The sequence below is a fragment of the Melopsittacus undulatus genome, chromosome Z (genome assembly GCF_012275295.1).
Source record: "Melopsittacus undulatus isolate bMelUnd1 chromosome Z, bMelUnd1.mat.Z, whole genome shotgun sequence".
NCBI classification, from domain to species: Eukaryota; Metazoa; Chordata; class Aves; order Psittaciformes; family Psittaculidae; genus Melopsittacus; species Melopsittacus undulatus.
This window is the reverse complement of record NC_047557.1, coordinates 91,104,714-91,132,211: the sequence shown is the minus strand read 5'-3', so window position 1 is coordinate 91,132,211 and position 27,498 is coordinate 91,104,714. Positions and strand designations below refer to the sequence as shown.

At 36.7% G+C, this 27,498-nt stretch overlaps 2 protein-coding genes across 2 annotated transcripts in view; one reads left to right on the top strand and one right to left on the bottom strand.

Moving 5' to 3' along the window:
- The first annotated feature begins 759 nt into the window (after positions 1–759).
- On the top strand, positions 760–12,323 carry SLC7A9 (solute carrier family 7 member 9). Its single transcript, XM_034072917.1, has 13 exons — positions 760–882; positions 1,902–2,025; positions 3,138–3,285; positions 4,175–4,417; positions 4,625–4,750; positions 5,040–5,139; positions 6,829–6,873; positions 7,173–7,296; positions 8,921–9,024; positions 9,720–9,816; positions 10,576–10,725; positions 11,159–11,333; positions 12,245–12,323. Exons 2-13 carry the CDS (start codon positions 1,921–1,923, stop codon positions 12,307–12,309), a joined length of 1,482 nt encoding a protein of 493 aa, XP_033928808.1. The 5' UTR covers positions 760–882; positions 1,902–1,920; the 3' UTR covers positions 12,310–12,323.
- Positions 12,324–12,721: 398 nt separating this feature from the next.
- TDRD12 (tudor domain containing 12) overlaps positions 12,722–27,498 on the bottom strand; it is a 36,265-nt gene continuing 21,488 nt past the window's right edge. The window contains exons 17-30 of the mRNA XM_031051931.2: positions 27,291–27,402; positions 26,323–26,447; positions 25,983–26,203; positions 25,221–25,320; positions 21,298–21,485; positions 20,786–20,996; positions 20,171–20,263; positions 19,549–19,718; positions 18,189–18,307; positions 17,095–17,149; positions 15,403–15,516; positions 15,164–15,317; positions 15,004–15,070; positions 12,722–14,650 (exon numbers count right to left, since the gene is read on the bottom strand). Coding sequence (XP_030907791.2) covers positions 14,565–14,650; positions 15,004–15,070; positions 15,164–15,317; positions 15,403–15,516; positions 17,095–17,149; positions 18,189–18,307; positions 19,549–19,718; positions 20,171–20,263; positions 20,786–20,996; positions 21,298–21,485; positions 25,221–25,320; positions 25,983–26,203; positions 26,323–26,447; positions 27,291–27,402 — 1,815 coding nt within the window. The 3' untranslated portion in view covers positions 12,722–14,564. The remainder of the gene's footprint in view (positions 14,651–15,003; positions 15,071–15,163; positions 15,318–15,402; positions 15,517–17,094; positions 17,150–18,188; positions 18,308–19,548; positions 19,719–20,170; positions 20,264–20,785; positions 20,997–21,297; positions 21,486–25,220; positions 25,321–25,982; positions 26,204–26,322; positions 26,448–27,290; positions 27,403–27,498) is intronic.

Sequence of the window (27,498 nt, the reverse complement as noted above, 5' to 3'; positions counted from 1 at the left end):
AAAAAAAGTCAAGTCAAGTCAGCTGCAGTCAGATCAGGTTGATCAGGACTTACTGGTTTGGAACACGGAAGGAGCTATAGAGCTGCGCTGCCAAAAACAACAAAGTGAAACATGATTAAGGCGTGTTTTTTTGCAAGTATTTTAGGAATGATTAACCGGAATGAAAGATGGTACTGTGGTTTCAGCATTCACATAGCAACACATTTTTGCAGGCTATACGGCTGTAGAGAAATAGAGAGAATGGCACTTTTCAGTAAAGCAGGACTTTAAACATTTACAAAAATGAAAAATTAATTGGAACAGCAAGTGAAGGGAACACAAGCTGTCCACTCAGCTGCCTCCAGGTTAATGAAAAACAAAGGAAAAAGTCTCTGCTTACACTTTTCTACCTTCTGAAAATAAAAACATCAACTGTTTTACAACTAACATCTGGACTGATGTTTTTAATGTGACAGCCTCTTCAAGGTTATCTTTCAGAGGCATTTCTAAGTTAGAAATTGCTTGATATAAAATCATCAAAATAGACTCTTCAAATTATGGCTCACTCTCACTATGCAATATACCACTTACTTAGGTACTGGACAAACATTCTCAGTAATGGAACAAATACTTTTTTCTTTTTTTTAAAGATAAACTAATTGCAGTCTTGGTTTATCTGTGGTTCCTATCTTAAGGCTTCTTGGCTGAGAATGGGTTTAATGATTACCTTTTATAACCTCTGTACTTAAGCCAGGGCTGCTTCTGCCTATTCTGGTTTCTGACATGAACATCTCTCACTCTCTAAGTGGCTGCTAAATCTAACGGGACAAATAAAGACAGACACTACACAGAGATACCTGGGCCGGATTAACACCAAGCAAACATAAGAAAAGGTAAGTGAATGTATAACTGCTAAAAGATGACTGTTAAAACATTCTAATACATGACTTAAAGGAGAGAAATTGGGCACAAAGCTGTAATAAAATTCAGTGACCGAGGCCCCACATTCCTTACTGGGGCAATTTTCTGTTCAAGGTTTAATCTTAAAGGTTGGATTCATTATGAATTCCTTTTGAAAATCTTTAATTCAAAACATACTCTGGATGTACTAACAGCTCAGATGTTTTTGAAGACTCATGGAGATAGGTGTTCTGAAATAATGTAAAAAGTTGTGGTTTCTGTAATCAAGAATTTCTGTATACTAGCTAAGTTGCCTAAACATGATGCATTCCTGAATTACTGTCTGTGTAACTGCAAAACGATCTTCAGCATTCAGATTCCATTAATTATAACTGTAGGTTCTCAGGGGAGAAGAGACTTTTGAGACTCAGGACCTAAACCATGAATTTGAAAGCAATCAGTTTACATTCTAATTCTAAACAGAATAAAAAGTTCTGTAGGAGACATTCATCCTGAGTCAACACAGAGAAGACTGTAAGGCTTTGAGGCAAAGAGCTGCTAATTAGACAATCAATCACAGCAAACACCATTTGATTTAGCAGGTACTTGCACGTACAAAGAAATGAGACAAGGCCTAATTTAACCAAAAATGTGAAAGAAGGTGTCCTAGATAAGAAAACAGAATAGTTTTGGGGAGAAAGATTAAATCTGTCTGAACCTCTGGAAGAGTTCAAAGGAGGGACTAGCTATAAAACCGAGATTGTTCCAGGAAGGACATCCTGTCAACTGAAGGTAACCTGAGCCAAAGATAGAAAGACATTCACTGCTAGGTTGGTATGTGGAAAATCTACAGCAAGTAGGATGGATGCAACTAATGCCTCCTGGATTTCATCTCTGAGTGGATAGTTGGGTGGAAGGCCTTTGCCTGTGAGCAAGTGTATGCGCATGCATTTGTATTTTCTGGCAATGTAAACCTTAACATTCATATGCTAGACCAGTATTTTGTTTGTATTTCCTTAGAGATTTCAGCAAGTGAAACAAATGGGTGAAGAAAGCTTGAAGAAAAGAAAAGGAGAAGACAACAAAAAAGAGGATGGACAGTCCATTCAGAGCCATGAACCCCAAACAATGAACCTAAAAAAGGAGGTAAACCATTTTCTTTTCCCCCTTTGGTCCGTCGGTGTGTGAGGAACTGGCAACGGGAGGCCCTGTGCACAGGCATCAGCACGCAAAACCTGCTGTTGTGTCCCGGTTTAGCTGCGATGTGCTAGTATCTTGGCAGTGTGGGTGCCTTACAGTTTAGGAAACTACTAATTACTAGTCAAACAGAATCACAGAATGGTTTGGGTTGGAAAGAACCTTAAAGCTCATCTAATTCCAATCAGTGGGTTGGGCACCTTCCACTAGACCAGGTTATTCTTAGCTCTGGTAAAAACACAGAAAGTGAGAATATGTATTTTTTTAAGCATTTGAATTATTTTTCTATCTGGTAACCAAAGTTGATCCAAGTGAGACACTTCAGAAATTTTGCCTTTTCCTTCCACATGTACTTCTCGGAGGCTGAAGTGGTTGTTTCAGCTCATTGATTCTGGAAGTTTGCTGACGTTTACAGCCACAAAATAGCCACTGGTACAGAAATACAAGTAAAAAGGTGTTTCCTCCAGAAAATTACAGAGGCCATAGAAATCAGATATGCCACTTGCTCTCAGGAGGGAGTGGAATTCCTCTTTAAACTTAAGTAACATGATTCTTTCACCACTTAGCTGTATCAAGTAAATTCCTGTGCACTAATACTTGAAGCAATGCAGTGAAAGCAACTGCTGGAAAAACAAACCAATCAGCAAACAAACAAACAAAAACCCAACTCTATCCAAGAAATCAGATTCTAGAAGCTTAGAAAATTAAGAATTCCTCAAGTGCTCATAAAAGAATTCCGGTGTTTAATCAAAGAGTGGAAAGGGAATGCTAACCTGTACATCAGATTTTAGCCCCACACAATTCAAAGGATGGATTAATACAGCAAATACACATGCATGCAGAGTCCAAATAACTGGACTTGTGGGAACAGCAGGACTACACCACAGGGTGCGTATGCAAGGAAAAGAGAAACTATTTTCATGCATTACTTTTTAGAAGTTGCATGTTGAAAGCTGAAAAAGGTAAGTCACTAATGACAATTACTATAACTACATTATACCAAGAAGCAATTACTGAATTATCAGAAGTAATTTTACCAAAATGTCTCATTTTATTTTAAGGTGGGCCTCATCAGTGGAATCTCTATGATTGTTGGAACAATTATTGGCTCAGGCATCTTTATTTCTCCAAAATCGGTACTTGCCAATGTGGGAGCTGTGGGTCCTTGTTTAACCATCTGGGCAGCCTGTGGAGTTCTTGCAACCTTAGGTAAATGAGTCAACAAAGGAATCTTTGGGTAAATCTTTGTACCTCCTGTTTCTGCATACTACTCTCATTTCGCAAATTAGCCATTAGCAGCATCTAGAGCAAAGTAACATATCCTGGTAAAGGTACCAGTACTCAGAAAAGAGAAATAAGATATATGCTGTTTATAAAAGATAAATTGAGCTTTTTAAGACTGCAAAGCACATTTATAGTTCATTATGAAAGCAAGTCTTAATTTTGCTTACTTCATCCGCTAAGTAATAAAGACAATGCTTTGCTACTTAAATCACAGGGAGTGAGACACTGGCAGTGAGCTAGGTACTTTCCTTTTCCTTTTTTTGCCATTTTCCTTCTTGTGAATTTAATTCTATTATCTGAAAATACAGTTCCAAGCACCTCAAAATGAGCTTAAAAAAGATAACCAAAATGGGAATTCCATGGGCACTCTGTCAGGTACACAGCAGAGAAAGATGCCGGCTAGAAGCATCACTCTACTCCAAAGCTTAGTTGACATTTTAATTTAAAATTGTGCAGCAAGTCTATTTTTCCAAGTTTCCCAAAGGTAGGTCACTCAGTGCAGCTGTCACTTAGATGCTTCTTACTGTGTTGGTTTCTTCAGCAGAAATCTAAAATCAGAATGTACTTTTTTGTTGAAGTCTGTAACACCAGTAATAGTCAGTTCTGTAACTTAATAGTTTCAGTGTATTTTTTTCCAGTTGTTCACAAGTAATTAAAATTTTATTTTGCATATACAGTAAACCATACAAAAACATGAATGGAGTAATGATGCATTGTATGTATCTATTTTCTCAACTTTTCTACCTATTAAGAAGTGATAATCTGTTTTAGAAAGTGCATGTACTAAGCCAGTAACACTTTCCTTGTTATTCAGGTGCACTTTGCTTTGCTGAGCTTGGTACAATGATCACAAAATCTGGGGGAGAATATCCTTACCTTATGGAGGCCTTCGGACCAATTCCAGCCTTTTTGTTTTCTTGGACGAGCTTACTGGTCACCAAACCCAGCTCATTTGCAATCATTTGTCTCAGCTTTGCGAAATACACATTAGCTCCTTTTTATCCCACTTGTGATCCACCCCAAGTCGCCACCAAATGTCTTGCAGCAGCTGCCATCGGTAAGATTTTCAGAGACAAGATACACCAGTGCCTGACTCAGAAAACTGCTTTTCCCCACAATTTTAAGTTATCCAAACATAGTATGTTAAACCCCCCTGTATCAATAATAATAGAAAAACAGCAGTATGAAAAATAAGTAAGGCAGGGAGGTGAAAGAGGGAAGGATTTAAGAAGCAATTTTTAATTCTGACAAATTTATGTTTCAGTGATAATTACAGTAGTGAATTCACTGAGTGTGAAGCTGGGAAGCTATCTCCAGAATTTCCTCACAGCTGCTAAAATGATCATTGTCACAATCATTATTGTAAGTGGAATTGTTCTCCTTGCACAAGGTAATTAAACACACTACTTGCAAAAACTATTTTAACTTCTGCTATGATGTTAAACAACTTCCCACTGACAGAGGTGGTGTAAAATAAATCTCTCTTTTCAGAGTTTTAGTTCCAGATATCTCGGGGGCTATGGTATTTTCTTTTAGAGAAAGGCTGGGTGGGAAATGTGGCACTACAGATCAACTAATAAAAATTGGCGTTAATTAAACTGTCAGAATGTTTCTTCATCTGGTGGGGATCAAAGAAATTAATTTTCAATACCGACCAGTAATCTACGTCTTATTTGCAGGAAAAACAGAAAATTTTAAAGATTCTTACAAGGACAGTTCAATTTCTTTTGGATCTATTGGTTTGGCATTTTATAATGGACTCTGGGCATATGATGGATGGTAAGGTATCTTTACTTAATGGTTACAGTTTAACATCCTATAACTGGTTTACTCTCCCTCTGTACAACTCAGATGAGATTTGAAAAAGTTAACATCTGACTTGTTATTAAGAATCTCTTAGTGAATTCTGGAAAAATAACAAAACCCCAAACCCTCAAGTTCCTATTTATAAGGGAAAGAAACTATATTAGATCTTGAAAGGAGCTGCTGCTTTGTTGCTGAAGTACTTAAGATACTGTGGTAATGAGAATATAATATAAATAGCTAACATAAAATTTAATGCCACTGTGTTAGGCCAAATAGCCTTTCCATTGCCCCTGCAGCTTACCCATCAAATTTCTTGTGAAATGTAGTGGTGTCTGATTAGTACAGGAGGACATAAAAAAAGGTCAGAATTCATAAGGTTCAACTTCCAATTCTCTTATTTTCATTTCAAATTAATGTAAAAAACATTGTGTTCTTCCCTGAGAAGCTTTCCATTCTAATTCTCTGCATCTGTTTATCTATTACCTACCATATTAGATTTAAAAAACACATTTGAAAATATTCACATATATGGATGAACCTAGACTTACATTTATGCTCTACATAAGGCATTTATATTTAGTACCCATAAGAGTGCTTTCCAGAATTATTTTCATAGGGATAAATTTACTGGCAGGAATATTTAATCTCTACCACAATCCAGACAACAATCTACACATTTCACTTCCTGCAACTAAATGGAATGTCAGTTGGTCTCAGACTCTGCTGGTATAAATCTAGTATCATGATCTGATCTGTTAATGCTATTCTTAAATGTTCAAACTGTAAAGGCTTGCATACAGACCTGTATTTTGGAAGGCACTGAGAACATAACTCCTAACTTCCAGCAAAGCAAGTCCAATTGTAGATGCTTTATACTGAATTTATTTTTAAATGGATCACTCTTTCAGGTTCTATTCCCAACTCAGGCATTAAAGTCTGCCAATTCAGAAATTCACCTGTTTTAAGGTGACAGCGCAGCTGGTGCCTAACTAATTATTTTAGTGTATATAACTACCAAGCACTGATGTTTGAAGATCGGTCTCTTGAACTGTAAATACCAACTCCTCACACTTTCTAAAGTGGACAAGTGAAAATATTGTTTTAATCTGGTCTACATGGTCTAGGAAAAATGAGCATTTTGAACTTATAATTCTGTTTGGTGTAATCCTTAAAAAGGTTTTCACTCATTTTCTAGACAACATGACTCACTTCAGTCCTTGTGATGGGTACTCTTGTGCTTTCACTTGAAGAGACTCAGATATTGCAAAGCTTTAGGTCCAAAGGCAGTCCTGTAATTTGAGATAATGTCTGCCAAATTTTTGTTTTGCTCTTCTGGGATTATTTTATCCAAGAACTAAGACAATCTCATATCAAAATCTCAAGAGATACTTGTAAAACTGTGAGAAGGAAAAGATAATGGAGGGAAAAGTGGTGAATCAAGAGGCTGAAATTTGGATAAGAAGATCACATAGGTTATTGTTCTGCAGTTTTACTACTAAAAAAAACCCATCAAATTCAACAAGAAAAAAAACCCACCCACAAACAAACCCTTTCTAACTGCAAAGGTAAAAACCAGTAGCACAAGTAACGCTAGACTTCATAGTGTATTAGCATTTCAACACCTGATTGCTAATAACATTGTATGAATACTTTTCCTTCCAGGAATCAACTCAATTACATCACAGAAGAACTTAAAAATCCTTACAGGTAAAACCATGTAGGAAACAGTGTTTCTAATGACAAAAATTGAACACTTATCTCTGTACAAGCAGGCATCTATTTTGCCTTGTTTTTTAAAGCAACAGTTATTCAGTTTGAGCACTTAATAGACAAAGCTTCGTAAGTTTGTAATTTTTTTTTAAAGTCCTGGTTTCCATGGCTCTACAATAAAGAAATGTAAATACACCTAAAGAGCATATGGGGAAAAGTAAGAGTCCACACTTTATTATGACAACTCTACCAGTGATACAGCAATGCTGATGGAGTCTTACTTTTGCATCCTTTAGAAATCTACCGCTATCTATAATTATTGGAATCCCCTTGGTTACAGTTTGTTACGTTCTGATAAACATTTCATATTTCACCGTAATGACTTCAACAGAACTCCTGCAGTCCCAGGCAGTTGCTGTGGTAAGCCACTTTATTTTGTAATAGAGCATCTGGAGAAGGCTGTGTGCATTAAAGTCATGAGCAAAAAAGGAACCTGTAATTTTTCCTTAGGATACATTCAGTTTCTAAGCTGTCAGTGTCCTCTTTATCCCCACCATCCACTGTCATTTCTTAATCTAAGAGTTATTTCAGTGATGCTTACAACAGTAGTTATGTCATATCCCAAGGAAAAAAAAACAAGGAAGCAAAAGTAATGCAGTCTGCAGCTAACATTTTGTGAGCACTGCAGCTTCAAGGTTGATTATTTTCCATAAGCATCAGAAAATGGAAGGAAAAATAACACATGTCTGCTGCTCTGCCCTTTTCAGTGTTTCCAGTATTTCTGAGAAAGAAGCACAAGCAAAAATGCCAAAGTTCGACATGCTGGAGATGGCAGCAGAGTCCATAATTCACTTCTAAGAATTCACTTGCTAAGAATTACCCTTTTTGTATTACTACAAGACTATTACAGATAAAATTAAAGATGATATACATTGCTAGAATCTTAACAGATGTATCTGTCCCTGCAGTTCCACTCAGTAAATTTTCTGTGGGACATGGTTCTCACCTGTTGAGATCATGCAACAGCTTGTACTAGTATTAGTTTTTGGGGAAAACAAACAGTATATCCCACGCATGCCAAATGCAGTGGAGCACACTGAAGTACATGAACTTAGAAATTCTTCAGTATGTTAAAAAAAATTAAAAAAGTTACAATGTTAAAAGAAGTTATTAAAATTCAGAACTTTGGTTCATTTCATCATCTTGTTTGCATCAAGAGGTACAGCAGTATATATATTAAAGAACTTCAATATATCACAACATTTACAATCTAAACACCACACATCAGCTAGCTCTGAACTTGTCAGACTAACAACAAAATCAGAACTGCCACTGCGCAGCAGAAAGGCAAACAGCAGGAGTGCACAGTATAATGAGGTCTGCACATCTGAAAGTAGACTTCTGCTTGGCACTGGTGTGTCCTACCACTGGACAAAGAAACACTGATGTTACTCTTAATGCCCTGCTATAAAGGGTTAATCACCCTCAATTAAACCCCCAAAACCTTTCAAAAGTTTGATTTCAAATGCATTTACAGTACTTATATTAGCTTTACTCCATCCTGCAGTAACAGCCCACATACCACGGCACAGGTAAAAACTTAAGTGTGCTGAGAGACCACTGCCTTTCACTGGTGCACCTGCAAGGCCCAGGCTGTCATGCTGTTGCTGCTAGTGTTAACTCCTTCCACACAGGTTGAAAGAGCTCATGCATGCATGGCAATCTTCCTGTTCTGCAGGCATTCCCAAATCAAGTGTCTTGAATAGAATGTGTGTTTATTTTTTACATGTCTTCCAGTGTTTCTTACAGACGCTGCATCTCAAAACACCACAATATTCTGCTCTATAGTGTGGCTCATGACTTAATCCAGGTCTTCAACTGGCAAAACATTTTTAGTAACTATACAAAATATACAACTGATGTTTTTAATGGACATACTGTAGATACTCATTTACTGTACTTCTGAAGAGGCTCCAACATTACTCAATATATCAAACGGTAAATTGAAATGACAAAAATGATTAATTTTAATCCCATATCCCAGACATTCGGAGATAGAGTCCTTTATCCAGCCTCTTGGATAGTTCCTCTCTTTGTGGCCTTTTCTACAATTGGATCTGCCAATGGGACCTGTTTTACTGCAGGAAGGTAAGCTCCCATCCCAATTACTTTAAAATGAGTATTTTTGAAGGATGGAAAAAATTCTATACACATATGTATCTATAAACAAAGATAAAGGCATTCTTTTGATCCCTATGTAAAACATGTAATTAAAAAGTACCTGCAAATCTAATTATATTGATTTTTAAAAAGAAACTGGCTATGCAGGTTTAGAAAATAAAAAATAAGGTCCCTTATTGCTTCCATTAACATTTCCATTTAGTGTTTAATAAATATTTAAAATCTCAAATCCAGCTGAATACCAGAGGGTTTTAAAGGCCATTTTTTTGACAGGTTGTAATACAGCTTTTTGATATAAAGCAAATTAAAAAAATGAAATATTTAAAGGGACACAGTAGCTAACATGTTTTTTTTCCAAAATAATTTTAAGGTGCAAATTAATGATTCTGAAACTAGTTTGAAGTTCACTAATTTAATACTATTTCTGAATTGGATTCAAATTCACTCCTTTGTTTCACCAGTAACACTGGCTACTTCCCTTATTCCAGCCTGTAACATATTTTAGATTCCATTGCATATCAAGGGAAATACTGATGTATTTATACTTGGGTGCAGTCACACAATAAAACATACCTGAAAGTGAGTGTACTCTTTTTTTTCCAGGAAGGTGTTAAAAGTCTAGGTGCTACACTAACTAGATTGCCTTGTTTTTGTTTTGTCAGACTTGTTTATGTTGCAGGTCGTGAAGGGCACATGCTAAAGTTGCTATCTTACATTAGTGTCAAGCGTTTAACACCAGCCCCTGCCATCATATTTTATGTAAGTATATATATTTTTTATGTACAGAAAACTTGTCAACAGAATTTTCTAGGCATACACACTTCCACAATTTCTTACCTGCAGTCTTGACATGTATCTTTGACTAACTAGACAAGAAAATTACTAAACATATATTAGGATAAAACCACACTATATACCCACCCCCAGCTTCTTAATTTTAACAGTTTCACTGCAGAACTGGATTTTAAAATCAAAATGTTTTATGAATCCACAGCATGAAAACAAATTAAGAAATTGATTACTATTAAGCAGTATTAATTTCACAGGACGCTAAAAGCAAGCTATTACCACTGTATTTCCTCCCTGTAAGAATGCCTTTACATCTCATAAAAATATACTCACTACATTTTAAAATAAATGTAGAATATCTTTATTTTACCCATTTATTTTCGAAGTAAACCAAGATAAGTTGAAAATTCAATTACTCTGTTGACTCCCAGTAATTTTAATAACCTAAAAATGTATTTAGCATCTTCACTTACTCCAAGATACAGAGTCAACAATAGAACAGACTAATGCATTCAAATTTTAAGTCTTGATTAAAAATGCAATTAAGATTGCACACAAAAAGAAATACTATTGTGTTAGAAGGATGTGGACACTATCTTTAAAGGTGCTGCAATACACTTCCACCCAAATGTTTAAGGAAAAGCATTCACAGATCATCACCCATACTGACACAAGTAATATTCAGCCTTCTTTTACAGTAGACTATACTAATTTTCTTTTCATTTTTAGGGGATCGTTGCTATTATTTATATTATCCCCGGTGACATTGACACACTCATAAATTACTGCAGTTTTGCAGTCTGGATATTTTACGGTTTAACTGTCCTTGCACTCATTGTTATGAGATTTACCAGAAAGGACCTCAACAGACCAGTCAAGGTAAGTTCAGCATTCAAAATGGCTTTTATCTCTGTTCCCAGAAATAATGAAACACGACCTCATCCTACATATTTGCATATCTAACAACATACTATTGCCAGGTTTTCAGGAATGAGAAATTATTAGTCAGCAGACTACCACTGAAAGAATACCCAGACTAAGACCCCAGGTCATTTCACTCGAGTCAGGGCCCCAGATGAATTACAATGCAAGTTTTTACACTTCTGTTTGACATTTAGGCAGAAAGATCTTGGTCAATGATATAGGAGAAGAGTTTTCCCTATCCTTCTTTTTGCTACTCTACTGCCCCATTTGATGTTAGAAATTTGTAAAGGAAAACATGCACAAGGCAACAAAATTATTCTTCTTCCATACATGCAACTTTTGTAAGAACAGCAAAAGAACAAGTAATTTTGTGCTTTTTATCTTGCAGATACCAATCATCATTCCAGTCACAGTGACATTAGCATCCATTTTATTGGTACTGGCACCCATCATCAGTGCACCTGAACTGCCCTATTTGTACTGTGTTTTATTTATAGGTAGTGGACTTATAGTTTATGTACTTTTTGTTCATTTTAAATTCAACTGGTCCCAAAAAATATCAAGTAAGTATAATTCACATAGCCAGCTCCAAGTTCAAAACAGTACTGCTAATCTTTCGATTAACTGCTGTAATGAAGCTCATTAAATAGGCCATCCCGTCTGAATCATGAGTGGAGTGTGGAAAGGTGTATTTTACTCCTTCCTGTGGAATAAAAGTGGTCTGACTTCAAGAAAAATGAAACTTCATTTACAAAAAAGAAATACATATCTGTAGTAGCATGAAGAAACTGGCTTTTTTTTATATTCATTATTTTATTAATTTATATAATTATTTTATCTGTAAAGCTAGTCTGACTTGCCTTATTTTGAAACATTGGCTTTAGCCATTAACTAAGGATTAGCAGACATACATTCTCATGGCACAAAAGACCGCTTTGAGCTCAAGTTAGCAATTTCACTATACTTACTAAAGAAAAGGTTAACAACATTTAAGACCAAAAATAATGACAGTGCTGCTGAGTAAAGTGAAACCTGCAAGAACCCAGTGTGAACATTTATAAAATGGTTTTGTGTAATCTCATGAGAAACTCTTTGCAATTACCTATGGAAAACAAGGATACACAAATACTTCTGAGAGGGAAAGGGGAACCAGCTTAAAAGGACAGAATTAGTAGTTCTAAAGATGGAAAAATATCCATCCCTGTCTCTCCTGCCCCCCACTATTATTAAATATTACATAATTATACAATCAGAAGCACTGTACCCTAATGGAAAGTCTAGAAATCCTAGAATGCTGTAGCTTGAATCTTGTTTTTATTCCCCACCCCCTTATATTTTGAGATATGAATACAGAAAAGACAGGTAACTACTCACAATGATAATTTTTTTCAGGAAATTTTCTTCAGAAAATAGTACAAGTCTGAATAGAAATACTGTTCTCATAAGCCTCTAACAGTAACTTTTCTCCCCTCAGAGCCCATCACTATGTACCTTCAGATGCTTTTGGAAGTTGTTCCAGCAGAGGAAGTTACTGAATAGTGTATTTTTTATGTTGTTTTCGAGTGGTTAAAGGAGATTCACTTGAGTTTTGCACACATTTATACTTTCTAAAATTGTGTTCATACTGGTGTATTGTTTTTGCAACACTTGGTACTTGAAAAATGTTAAATATTCAAGAATAAAAGATTTCTGAGCCAGATTACAGTGTCCAGCAGAGCTGTTTCCATTTTTCACTAGTATGTTATGGTATCTTGTTTTCTGCATTGACATTACTCAAAATAAATAAGGGGAACTTCTCAGTTATGAAGATGGTAACTTACCAGCAGCATTGCCAAGATGCTTTTGATAACACTGAAATCAGCATCACTGTTCTGTTTTCTCAGACCAAACACTAGCTATCAAAAAACTGAAGACTGAGGAAGTGAGAATCAAATGAAAATGGGAAGCGCAGTTGACAGGAAGAGGCTGATTTTATTTTTTTAATTAAAGCAATTACTGTCAGCATGAACATGACTTTACAAAGGTAACTTCACCATCCTAGAAACACCATTTGGTAGCTGATGAAAAAACACAAAAATAGTACTACATTAACATACAAATTTAAGCAGCTTTTGCTTTCCCTGCTGAGAAAAATATAGACAGATTGTAGGTAATATTGCTCCTATATTCACTCTGTGCAAATGGATGAAGAAAGGAATTTTATCAAGTCACTTATCAGTATTTTGATATAATTAATTTGAGAAAGACTTCATCCTGAAAGTGTAAGTTCCTTCAACAACGTCTAAGGGCCATCATCCTACTAAGAGACAAGTCAAAGAACAACAAAACTTGTGAGGGAAAATAACCAGCCCCATCGCTCTGTTTTTCCATTAGGTAATTTGACAGTCTTCTGTTTGCACCCCAACACAGAGCAAGACCAAAACACAGTTACATTAGCTATTACCCTAAATACTTCTACAACAGTTACAGCTTTCCAAGTACCTGTATGCAAGTGAAGGTTGTAACTGAACTCAGTAGTCATCAGGTTCCTCCAACAGCACTTTTTTTTTTAAACCATACATTAACAATTACAACTTTTTGTGTCACATGGTGGTTTTCCACTGGCACCGACAATATTCTTAAAGAAGCAGCTTTATTATATGCTAATATTAGAAAAATTGTCAGCATAAGTAAAAAAATAAACTGTCATTTTAGTGTGAGGCATCCCTGCCCATGGCAGGGGGGTTGGAACTGGATGATCTTAAGGTCCTTTCCAACCCTAACTATTCTATGATTCTATAAACATAATGATACAGCCTTTCTTCTGTTCTTGAAGTAAAGGCATGCCAATGTTTCAGGCTTCTTTAAATAAAGATGTAAATTCTCATCTCTATTCTAAACCACTATATAGTTACATCAGGGAGAACATGCTTTAAAATCTGAAGATGCAAAGAGATAAATACCAGATTAATTTATTATGTTATTTCTTTTATGTGACTACTTTACTGCAAGATGCTCTGCATGTGCACAAATCTAACAGTGACAACTATTTACTGGAAGATGGTATATAAAGAGGCAAAACCTTAGGCTAAACAGACAAGATCTTGTTGTTCATTTGCACAGCAGAAAAGAGTTTCAGATAAATTTAGAGGGAAAGAAGTAAGAGCATTCATAAGAAATCAAAATCTCAAACAAATACTAAATCTACTGTCACAAAAGTTTTGCAGCATTTAGTTACTATAGCAAACTGCACTGTACAATCTTTGATACCAAGTAACTTATTTCCAATGAAGTCACAAAAGCTGGTGTTGGAGTTGCAGCATAATTTCTTCATGTGGAACTGACAAATGCGATGATTGCCAACAAGCTGATACATATGAATAGAATGAATATAGTAGAAACAACTCACATATTCAGATTCTAAAAACTGAAAAATTACTAACTACAGCTAACACAGCAAATCCCCTCAAAGTAAACCAGAAGCTCTGTAATTACTACTAAATTCAACCCAAGTAAATTCAATTACTAATAAATTCAACCAATTCTTTAGATTTTACTGTTTAGACAGCACAGTTACATTAAAGCCAATGATTTTAAAGTGAAGGCACCAGAATACATATGTAACGCTCTTCTAAGGAGTATTTCTTTAGCTTATCAGAGCCCTGAGGTAAGAAGTTTGTTCACTAGTTTCCTCCTAAAATTAAGAACAGTTCTGCCACCTATGTGTTTAGTTTTATCAATGTTACTGGAAATATTCATGCAACCAACTGTTTTGAAGAATAATTCTTATGAGAGAAAAAAGATCTGTATCCAAACTAGTCATCACTTTCTGTTCCACTAACTTCTGAGAGGTCAACCAAATCTTCTGATACTGCATCAGTGCAATACATTTTTTTAGTACCTAGAAATAATTATCAAAGTGTTAACATTTATAAAGCAAAAAAAATTAAAAAACTTCAAAACAAATATGTAGTAGTATTAAAAAAATACCAAAATAGTAAAATCACACTTTAAACCACAAACTAGGCCAAACCACTAAAAATTACTTTAAACTGCTTGTCTGTGCTATTCTGACAGAAAATTACTCTGCTGTCTACAGTTTGCTATTAGTGGTTAACTCATCTGTTTTCAGAGTTTGAGCAAGTGAAGTGTCATATATACCTGAAATGAAAGAGTATTTGAGATAAAACTGACGCAGAAACAAGGATGCTGATCATCTCATACATTATAAACACGAATTTGTTCATTCCTTACCACCTGGAAAATGGCTATCATCTTCACAATCTTCCCAGTCTTCAAAATCAAGAGACACGTGATTATTCTGTTGACAAAAAAATTGTTTGAAATACTTGCGTTGGCACACAGTGGGTATGTTCAAAATACACAGTAACTCTCCAATTAGCTTCCACTTCACCTTCTTCTTCAGTAATTTGCACCATGATCCTTTTTGCTCTTTCACAAGAATAATAACAACCTCTTTATCCTTTATCACACATGTAGACTTTTCTGCAAGTATACGCTGATGCAGCTCCATGTCAGCCAAATAAAATTTGTCTCTTGAACAAGCACTACATCATAAAAAAAAGTTTAAAATAATTAAATGCAAGCTGACAGTCAAACATTTTGTAATTATACTAGATTTGTTAAACTCACCTGAAAATCACCTTCTCTTTAGAGAACTCACATTTATGGTCAGCTACACTTGCTATTTCTACCTTCACTGTAACCGTCTCTTCATTTTGAAACCACTTTATTTGTGGATGAAAGCTAAAATAAAGAAAGGATAAGTGGATTTTTTTTTTCCAAAATATAAAAAAAACCCCAAGTTTCAGAGAAGCTGTTTTGCATAAGCTAGAATTGTCCCATTAGGTTACAGGCAAGTAGCTGGTTTTCAGCTGAACAGAAATGACAGAAAAGTACAGGACAGGATGTCAGTCAAGCCCGCTACAGTGTGACCTCAGTCTTTGGAGAACCACATCTACTAGTCCAAGTGGGGGGAGACACCTAATTAACTTTGGTATCTACAGGAATCAGATTTACTGCCCATTTAAGGATGCTATCACAGTCTGATCTTGAAACAACAAAAGGTAACAGTAGCAAGACAAAACTGTGGAAGACAAACCGAACTTTTCAACTGACTACAGACACAAATATACATCTCATTAATATTTTCAAATGCTTGTTTTACAGCTGTTATGCCTCAGTCTTCCTCCAAACACTGAAAAGTTTTAAGTAGCAAAAGATAAATCTTGTTAAGAGACTGTAATATCCATTCATTAAGATTACTTCCCTTATACCCTCAGTCACATCCAAACCCTCATTTATTTAACTGCTACCTCGTATCTCAAGGTGTTATTGCACAATGGAGAAGATATGCAACTGTTCTAGCCAAGCTGCAGGAGATACAACTAAACACAATCAATCACCCTACCAAGAACTTTTCCAATAGGCTAAAATACAAAGTATTTCTGACACTTGCACAAGAAAATGTTAGTCACCCATAAATAGCATTTAACAGAAGAAAAACTATATGCCACCGAAGGGAAGCACTGCCTAGTCCCAAAGTGAGAAACTTACACATTTCTCAGGATCCATTGTCAATTGACTTTGCCCGCAAACCACACTTCAGATTTCTCTTGGCATACTCCCAATGATAAATAAACCTAAACCTAACATTCATTTCTACTGCATGCTGTTCCAATTACTTAACAACAGAAACTGCCCTATCCATAAAGGGTTAAGGATAATGGATCCACTTCCAATCAGAACAAAACAAACACAAAGCAGAAAACAACAAGAAAAAGAAATGGGCCATAATTTTGCATTGCAGACATTCTCAGAATAAAATCAGGTTTGTTTTGTTTTTGTTTTGTAAGAACAGAATGACATTAAGGGGAGACAAAAAACTGATTCATCTCATCAAATACCAATCTGCAAAGACAGAAGCACCTGAGCTGTAATTCAGATACCAAATAGGACAGTCTTTGGTTAAAAAAATAACCGGACAAGTGCAAATCAGAATTTATAACCATCAGCAGAGCTTAAAGAGTGTTTTGCTTTCATTCCTAGTACTGTGGTGCCTAATCAAAGATTACACAATTTCAACAAAGTTAGCTTCCAGGAGTAAGCTAAAGAGCAATGAAGTTACTTAAGGGATTCACAAGATGATGTGTGCGTATATACATACGTATCTAACAGCAACAGTCAATCTCTCAGGTTCAACACTGAGGTAACAGAATACTTCTACCTATATTATACCTATTTACTCACAAAACAGATTAATCTCAGTAAGAATGACTGTCCTGTTTAGCAGTTCACATTAAAAATCACTCTGAATTTTTTTACCATTGGCGCTGATGCAGTGTAGTGTCTTCTACTTCCTTACTTTGATGTACATCATCTAAAAAGAAATCAGAAAGATATTTTATACTTATCTATACTATAGAAACGAGATACTTCCAGAATACTCCAGTATCACCACAAACATAGCTTGCTAGCAAGTAAATTACTACCGCAAGACCATATTTGCCATTTATACTGGGTACTTGGTATTTGGAAAGATTTTATAAAGTTAATAATTCAACTGAAAATTTAACTAAAAAGAGTATTGTGGTTGGTATAATTTAAAAAAACCCACCACAACTGCACAGTTTTTCAGGACAGGTAGAGGTTTTTCCCATTTCAAGATATTACTTACTTGAAATCCAAAACATGTGATTTTAGACACTGACTAAGAGCTTCAGGGTTGGAACAACTAATATTTGCTGTTACCATCACACCTTACAACATGGCATTACAGTCACTCTACTACATCAGGAAAAAATGCTTTCTATGGTAAGCACTCCATGATCTTATTTGAATTTTGCCTGCTGCAACATTTTAAAATCACTCAGCTTTGACTGCTCTAAACTCATGCAAAAACTGCTGCAAGGTCCCCTTCCTGCAACTGACAAAGCCCTGAGCTTTTAAGCCTCTGACCGAATACCACATCCTTCAGCTTTTGGCTTTTTTTTCCCTTTAATCTTTTTCAGCCATCCTAAGTCTTGGAAAAATGAAAAACAACTTCCCAGAGAACAATGCTACCAGAGAACCTCATCTTTCAACACATTTCAAGTTCCTTAAACCCTATGGCTTCTGACAGCAAAATGCTAACCCTGTCTACAGGAGCATTTTCCTACTCACACATTCCATTCAGTGCTTAAGTCTCTCAAGGAATAACTGTTTCCCAAATAGCAACACAGCCACATTAGTGGGATTTACTCTCACAGCATCTCTAGGCTACTAACTACAAGGTATCTGTGGCTTATTCTAAACATTAGCTACATGGAACTACTCTGTACACTCACAGAGGTCTGCACTTTGTAATATGACATTTAGGTTGACATTTAAGCACCTATCCTTAAAGTTTCAAAATTGTTGGAAATCCTAAAAATGTTTACCACATGAATGAGTCCTAAAAGTAATAGAAGAATGACAGTTTTCTGTAGAGTTTTCTTGTGCCGACATGTTCTGTGGATTGGACATGTTCTCTGGATCAGCTGTATTCTCCGTTATGCTTCTGAACACAGAAAAATACATTTTAAAATGAAAATATTTAAATATGCTTAAGATTTAAAGGATTCCTAATCATAGCTGGAAACCCTTTTGAAGTTAAGTTTTTCATTTTAATACATATAAAAATCCCTGATGAAATGCACTTCTACAAACTATAAATACCACCACAGTGTTGCTGAACTTCAGTAACTCAGAAAGAAGCATTTATACAGAAATCTGACCATTTAGATTTCTGGTGGTACTAGCATTTAATTTGAAACAAGTCTATTGACCCTCCTGTATGTGACAGTCCTAGACAGGAAAAAATATTCCCTTTCACAAAGAATTCCAGTAGGTTTGGGGGCTTTTGGGTCATACTTCATTTTAATTTTGGAAAAGTAAAGATTTCAGAATACTCAAAGTTCTCAATTTATCAGCCACAGACCTATGGCTTCCCATCTGTACAGCCACTAGCTGGGCTCAAGCAAAATGAAACACTGCAACAGTCAATTTACTTGAGAGCTCAGAGATAGGCACCATGACCAACAACAGCCTTGGAACTCACTGTCATAGCATTACTGAGAACACAGCAGCACATTATTTTTGAAACATCTGTTCAAATGAAATCTCCTTCCATCACCTCCAAACACCCAGTGGCATAAGAGAACCAAAACCGGTCTAGTAAGCTACCACCTAATGTTTCAGTTCACATAAATACATATTTTTAAATTAATTCATATTGAAGATTCAGTATTAAATACCTGTGCAGACATGCTTATTCAGAACTGACACATTGTATTAATTTACCTCCAAAGTAATTAAGGTAAGACTGAATTAATTTTAGTCCTAAATGAAAAATACCTTTAATCACTTCACCTTTAGAAAATGCTTTTCAGCTTCTCTGAGTAATTTCAACTAAACAATTATTTGAGGCCAGGTAAAATACAACACAGCAAATTCAACTGTAGTGTATTTCTTAAAAATAATTTCTGAATTATATCTGCACCAAATACTAGTTAAATATTTTCTAGAATTTATGCTTTTCATGATGCAGGATCTTAAGGTGCCTTCCAAACAAAACTATTCTGTGATTGTGTTTTATGTGGCTAAAGAATAATTAAAGGAAAGCAGACATATCATAAACACTAGAGTCTGTGTTCAAATCAAAATCATATTCAGTAATATTAATAAAGAAAATACCCAGTTAAATAATACACTTTTTTCCCCTCATAAACTATATGCTGAAAAAAATTTGTAAACACTTACAAAGACTTTAAGTTCTCTGTGTGAAGTAATAATTTCAGGTGTCCACACAACTTCTGAAGTTGCATTATATGTTCTGGATTGTCAGTCCCCATACCCGTAGACAAAATCTCAGACCGAACGTTGTATTCATTGGCTGTTATCTTCAACTCTGACAGCTTGGTTACACGAACCTTGAATGACAAAGCATACTAAATGGAAACCATAGCTCAAACGATGTCTCTCCAAATCTAAGCTTTAAACATACTTCATTTACTTATACTTATAAGCAGCTCATTTGCAAACAGGAACCTACCCACATTTGTGTTGAAAGTAAAAACCCCTCAATTTGCCTTTGAGTTACCTCTGATAACAATTCCTCACAGAGCAACTTGTTCATAAAATGCAGGATTGCCTAGAGTCAGCTGTCCAGGACCATGTCCCAGATGCTTCTGAGTATCTCTAAGGACAGAAATATTACAATCTGTCTGCAGCCTGTTCCACTGCTCAGACGGTAAATTAACCAACACATGAATACTCCACAGAAAGTTAAAATAGGCAACGACAGAAGGAAAGAGAAGGATTGTGCTTTATTATAAAGGAATTTAGATACAAATATTTTGTAATGGTACAGTTCTATACCTACCATTGGGTCAACCCAAGCTGTATTTCCTAAGGTATGTACTATTTTTGCTTCATGTGGTTTTCCTTTGATTTTGTGATGTATGTAATGAGTTACCTATGAAAAACAAGTTTTTGCTGCACTTGAGAACACCAACATAACTATGTAGTTATTTTAATTATAATGAAACAATCTTATGAGCCTAACAACGAAAAGGATATTCAATAAATAAAAAGTTTTGAGTAAACTAGTGAAATACTCCAACTTTACCATAGGTTAAAACAGTATTAGCCTTTAAGGAGGGATCTTAATGGAAGAATTCTCCAACACAGATCAATTTACAGAGGCTACTCTTCTGCTGTTACACCCCACAGATTCAAAAGTAGCAACAGCTAGTTCTGTAAAAACCCATTTAAACTGGAGAAGAAAACCCCATAAACATCACTTTTCTTGTTTGTTTTCCTACAAAATAATAAAGTGACTTATCAGAATTTGTCCCAGTAGCAGATACTTATTTCTAATACTAACAAGCAATGAGATTTGGTAACTAAGTTTGCAGTTCATTACTGTTTTCTTGTAGAAAATAATGCACAGAAATTAAAGAACAAAGGAAATACCATGCAGAAATGTAAATATTACCTGTGGGTTCCATTCGGTTTCTTTATCAATGGGTTTGACTCTACAAACTACAAATTCCACAGCCTGAGGTGGCAGGCACTGAAACTTTGCAGGCAAATGAAGGAGCTGACAGCTCTGAACTTGATTTGTTCTGCCTTCATCTATATATTTAATTTTGACACTGAAGAACAGATTTTCCTCCTCTTTTGGGTATATCTCTAACACCTGAACCCTTCATACAGTAGAAAAAAGAACACAGAATTATTATTCATCTAACTAACTGCAAAAAGTTTTTTAATCCACTCATTTAGAAAACTATGTTTTCATAGCAAAACATTTAACTGTGTGTGCACATGCACGGGTAGTCATTCTGTTTTCATTCAGTAACATAAAAATAGGTTTTTAAAGGTCTGAAGAGCAGCTATTTTTTCCCCCCGATTTTGGAGGTGGGCCTACTTTTTTTTGTTTAAACTAGAAATGGTGAGAGCTTAAAAAAGTGACACAAGTAATAAGAAAAACCCCAGCATATTTACCTGTGAAAAAGTCTTTTCTCACATAATCCATACAATGCTAACGCCTTCACCTTTTTAACAGAAATTCTATTACTCGGGTTTTCAAAATACTCATTAATTTCTTCAGCAAGAATTGTGTATTGGTCCTTTTCCTTATCTACTATTCGACCAAAGTAATTTGTTGCACTTACAATGTGGAGAGGCAGTATCTGAAAACAAAGAACATCTGAGATGAAAGAAGGACTACGTGATTTCTTAAAAATGACATGTTAAGCTTTTATATTTAAGACCACTTACCTCTCTCCAGCCTGAAGAGGAGACAAAGATGCTGCTGCATACATACATTTCAGAAGATTTAGTTGTCAGTGTATTATTCATACTCTTATGAATAATTCTGAATTCAGAATTAAATGAGGAAACAGCGTAAGTCACACCTGCTGCCTTGAGTGCACCACATGTAAGTGCATGTTTCTAGTAATAGTGTCATGAAACCTGTCCTGGTCTCAGGCACTAAAACCAGATACATGTAGGCTGTCAAAGGGTTTGAAAACTCACTTCAACAAAAGTTTATTAGGTAAAAAATAGACTGACACTAAAGAATCCACCCAGTTCTCCTTATTTTCTGTTCTCATAACCTGTGACTTTTGGAAATGGTTAATGCCCATTAACTGCATGACACAAAGGCACACAAATTCTGCAGAAGACAGGACAGGAAACAGGCATCCAGCACACCTTAGACCCAAGGGCTAAAACTTTGGAAGAACAAATACCTACATGCTTTCCCTCGGGAAAATACTTTCCTTCATCATTCAGCAAGGAGACAAAAAAACAGATTGTATAATACTGCTGTACAGGAAGACACTCTGGTGTAGAAGGGACCTAAAAGCCAGGTGAAGGGAGCTGGAGATCCAAACTATTACTGGCATGTGAAGAACCACAATAGCAAAGTCAACGCAGTAACCACAATGGCTTCATGACTGCAAAACTTAAAAAAAAACAAACAAAAAAACCAACAAGGCCCAGATAGAACAACACTCTTTTATCAGAATGATTTTCAAAAAGCACTGACATCTTAGTATAGAATCACAGAATAGTTAGGGTTGGAAAGGACCTTAAGACCATCTAGTTCCAACCCCCTGCCATAGGTAGGGACACCTCACACTAGACCATGTCTTCAAAGACTTTGTCAAACCTACCCTTAAACCTTGACCTGCCAGGGACGAAGCACTTAACACTTCTTTGGGCAACCTTTCCAGCGCCTCACCACCCTCACAGTAACTAACTTCTTCCTTATATCTAACTTGAACTTCCCCTGTTTAAAGTTTAAACTCATTATCTCTTGTCCTACCACTACAATCCCTGATGAAGAGTCTCTCTCCAGCATCCTTGGTAGGCCCTCTTCAGATACTGCTCTGAGGTCTCCACTATCTTCTCTTCTGCAGCCTGATTAGCCCCAACTTTCTCAGCCTGTCTTATATGGGAAGTGCTCCAGTCCCTTGATCATCCTTGTGATCCTCCTCTGGACTTGTTCCAACAGTTCCATGTCCTTATGCTGAGGACACCAGAACTGCACACAGTACTCCAAGTGGAGTCTCACAAGAGCAGAGGGGCAGGATCACTTCCTTCAACCTGCTGGTCACACTTCTGTTGATGCAGCCCAGGATACAGTTGGTTTCTGGGCTGTGAGCACACACACTGAAGCTGGCTCATGTTGTTTCTCACTGACCAACACCCCCAAGTTCTCCTTAGGGCTGCTCTGAATCTCTGCTCTGCCCAACCTGTAGCTGTGCCTGGGCTTGCCCTCACCCAGGTGCATGACCTTGCACTTGGCTTGGTTGGCAGTGGCCACCTCTCAAGTGTGTCCAGGTCGCTCTGGATGGCGTTCCTTCCCTCCAGTGTATCAACTGGACCACACAGATTGGAGTAATCAGCAAACTTGTTGAGGGTGCACTTAATCCCACTGTTCATGCCGCTGACAAAGATGTTGAACAGAATGGGTCCCAACACCGACCCCTGACGGACACCACTTGTTACCCATCTCTATTTGGACATTGAGCTGTTGACCAGAACTCCCTGCATGCAGCCGTCCAGCCGAGTCTTTATCCATCAGGTGGTCCATCCATCAAATTGATGTCTCTCCAGTTTAGAGACAAGGATGTTGTGTGGGTCAGTGCCAAATGCTTTGCACAAGACAAAGTAGACAACATCAACTGCTGTGCTCCTATCCACCAGTTCCTTAGCCCCATCACAGAGGGCCACCAAATTGGTCAGGAAGGATTTCCCCTTAGTGAAGCCATGTTGGCTGTCCCCAGCCATCTCATTGCTTTTCAGGTGCCTTAGCATGCTTTCCAGGAGAATCTGCTCCAAGATTCTGCCAGGCACAGAGGCAAGACTGATTTGTCTGTAGTATCCCAAGTCTCATTTTCCTCTTCTTGAAAATAGGGGTTATATTTCCCTTTTCCCAGTGGTAACTTGAGTGCCATGGTTTTTCAAATATGGTAGACAGTGGCTTAGCAATTTCATTCACCTCTTTGAGGACCCACAGATGGATTTAATCAGATCCCATGGACTTGTGCACATTCAGGTTCTTCAGACAATCTCCAACCTGATCCTCCCCTTCCACAGGCCTAAGGTCTTCATTCTCACAGTTCCTGCATCTGCTTTCCAAGACTTCAGCAGAAGTACTTGCTGAGTGGAGTCAGAGTACTTGCTGCTGAAGACTGAGGCAAAGAAGTCATTGAGAACCTTAGCCTTCTTCAAATCCAGGGTAGCCATTTCTCCCAATAGCTTCTGGAAGGAGCCCACATTATCCCTAATCTGTCTTTTTTTTTGCAACATAACTATAGAAGCCTTTCCTGCTATCTTTCACATCCCTTGCCAGACTCAATTCTGGCTGCGCCTTAGCTTTCTTGACCTGATCCCTAGCTTCCTGGACAATATCCCTGCATTCTTCCCAGGCTGCATGTCCTTGCTTCCACCTTTTATAAGCTTCTTTTTTTCTTCTACATTTTCACAGCAGCTCCTGCTGTGAAAGCCTCCTGGCTTCCTGCCCCATTTATTTCTAGTCAGGATGCAATATCCCTGAGCTTGGAGCAGGTGATCCTTGAATGGAGCAGACTTGAGCTCCCCTGCCCTCTAGGGCTTTATCCCATGGGGGCTTACTGAGCAGGTTTCTGAAGAGGCCAAAGTCTGCTCTCTTGAATTCTAGGGCAGTGAGCTTGCTGCATGCTCTTCTCAGTGTACTGAGGATCTTGAACTCCACCCTCTCATGACTGCTGCAGCCAAGGCTGCCCTGGGGTGTCACATTCTCCACCAGCTTTTCGTCAGCATGAGGTCAAGCAGGACACCTCTTCTTGTTGGCTCCTCTATTACTTGCAAGAGTAGGCAATAACTACTCCATCTAGAAGGTAAGTGGAGAGCTTATCCAGTTTGCAGGATCCCATTTTCTGTGTATAGTGCAAATGAAAATGCTACTTTCAAATGACAAGGCCAGCATATGCTTGTTTTTCAGCAAGTCTGCATGAACAGATGAGCCAAGAAAAAATTCCTCAGTTCGAACAAAACACATATCATCTTCCACTTATCTTTGCTTCAAAAGATAGATTTCTTTTCCTCTACCATAAGCAAAATAGAAATTCACAGGAATGTTGACCTTCGTTAATTCTGATATAGGATCCTAATTTATAGAGGGAATGAACAAAAAGAACATAAACCCTCTTCCCACAGAATTGGAATCTTCAATGCAGAAGAAAACCTGAGGTAAAGTAAGAAGTCTGGTATGCTTATTTATGTGAGGAGAAACTGAAAAAGGCTCAATTATAACAAATATTCAAAATGTACAGTATACATACTACAGCAATATTAATGTAATACAAAAAGTCATATGCTAAGTAGCTACTTGGTTGTCTTCTTGGTACCTAAAACCAAGGAAAATAATAACTTACTGTCACACATCCAGGTGCCTGTAGAATTTTATCAGGTATATTCTGGGGTATATCCATTTGCATATTAATTTGATGACGATCTGGACAAGCTTCTCTATTCCTAAGTATTAAAAACATGGGTTGAGAAGAAAATATTTTTTTTTCCTCTCTTCAGTTTTAAAGTATTTTGATGTGATTTACAATGGCTTAAAACACAAAGTTCATCAGTCCTCAATATTCAATTTCTGTCTCAAATAACAGCCGTAACACTACAGCGATTAAACAAAAACAGACAAAAAAAAGCTCCTGGTGGGTAAGTTTACATAACAAAAAACACAGGAAAACTTATTTCAGAGCAAAGTAAACATTAAAATTGAATTTTTTGTTACTTGCAACAACAGTTATCTATGCTAGAAGTCGTATCGGAGAATACACTAACTTCTTCCTTCTGGCACTACTTACAGTCCAGTTAAAACTCAGAGAAGTCATTATCTACCTATCCACTCCTGGAGGGACAGAAGACAACAGGGGAGAGAGTAAAGCACAAACTTTGTGCAATTATTGTTAAAATACTAACGAAAACAATGGTTAAAGTTTCCTCAATTACATTTAGGCAGGTGCCCGAGAAGTGAAACAGATGCAACAGAAAATAATGAACAAAACCTGGTCAATAAGAATATCCAACAGGAAAATTCATCAAGGCAATAGAAGCAGCCATCACCCAGGGAGTACAATGCTTTTCTGCACTGGTATGGGTTTCAAGAAAACTGGGTATTTCCTTACTTGCAAATCCCAAATGTTTTAAGATAGGCACACAGTGGCCTTGAAAATTTCTTATTTTCTTCAGCTTCTAGCATCTTGGCAGTAAAATCCTGCAGTTCTGGTGGTATTTCAGCTTCTGCGTGCTGCAAAAAGCGCAGGATCCCAAGTGCATGACAATCACTGTTTTCTGTGAACAAAATGACTGACCTTGCCTTTGTATGTTCCTGATCTACAGAAGAATCCTACAAAAAAAAAAACCAAAAAAAAACCCAAAAAAAAGCACACCACATTTTTAAAAAGCTTTTATGTATCCACCACTTAATAACCAAATGTATTCTTCACCTGTTAAAGATCTACTCACATTAGAGAAGTTGTCAGACATGCTGTGGAGACGCTGACCAAAGATTCTTGGAGAAGGAAGACTGAAATGTATCACACAAGTTGCATCTGTAATTCCCAAAGACTGCATGCAGTCATCTGTTGAGACTAAGCAGATATTTTACACACGTAAGTAAGGTAACTGTAGTACTTAAAGCACCTGAAGTATTACATTACATTAACAATGGCTGTTCCTCTCTCCCCATGCACTGACGTAAAAGGTCTTTTCCCAATACACTTACATAAAGCATTGTACTTCCTCAGTCAATACATTTCGTAAGTGTATGACAGATACAAATTTGTCTCTAATAATCCAGCATAATTCTGTATCTTGTATCAATATCACAGAATAAACAGCCAAGTACTTCACTAGAGTAAGACAGAAAACACTTTAAGTAACGCAGGAATGCTAACACCTTTGTATGAACCTGCAAAGCAGATGTAAGTCAATCTTCTTGCTTTTGATGCATAACATAATAAAAATTAAGTTTGAAAGTGGGTAAGAATTTTTGCTACTGTAAATGACCTGAAAAATACAAAATACAATTCCACCACAACTTATGGGAAATTATTACAGGAAGTCTTTAGAGCTGCTAACTGATTTCCAATGGACATATCCTCTGTAGTACAAGATAATTGTGAAATCATGGGAATTCTCTGAAAGTACTAGTAGTTCTGCTAACTAATGCTTAAAACCCTCCCCCTTTATGTTCCCACTAATAAAGTTTTTTCTCTGAGCAGTTAATCCTATGACACAGAAACAACAAAAAGAAAATGAAAAAGAAAAAAAAAAGGAAAAGAAGACTAGCTGTATCAGCTGTAGAGAGGTAACTAGAAAGAATTCACAGGGAACTGACCCTGTGGAGGTGATGAAATAACTTAGTGTAAGTACTTAGTGCAGAACCATGAGGGACCATGAAGACTTAATCACAACTAGACAAAAACACTCACCTAGCAGAACAGGACTGCCAGAATTATACTTTTTTGTCCACTGCTCTAAGATATACTTGGAATTGCTCTCTTTATGTATTTTCAAGGAAAATATTGAGTTGCTCCTCAGTGCCTGGATGACAAATTAAAAACATACATATTCTTCTAGTACACCAGTAACTGCTCTAAAACTCTAATAAAGTATATCTTATTAGTATCTAGCATACCT

Coding starts and splice junctions, on each gene's coding strand:
- SLC7A9 (XM_034072917.1), top strand. CDS start 1,921: ATGGGTGAAGAAAGCTTGAAGAAAAGAAAAGGAGAAGACAACAAAAAA. Junction 3,286..4,174: donor TGGAGTTCTTGCAACCTTAG/GTAAATGAGTCA, acceptor CTTGTTATTCAG/GTGCACTTTGCTTTGCTGAG. Junction 10,726..11,158: donor ACCTCAACAGACCAGTCAAG/GTAAGTTCAGCA, acceptor TTTATCTTGCAG/ATACCAATCATCATTCCAGT.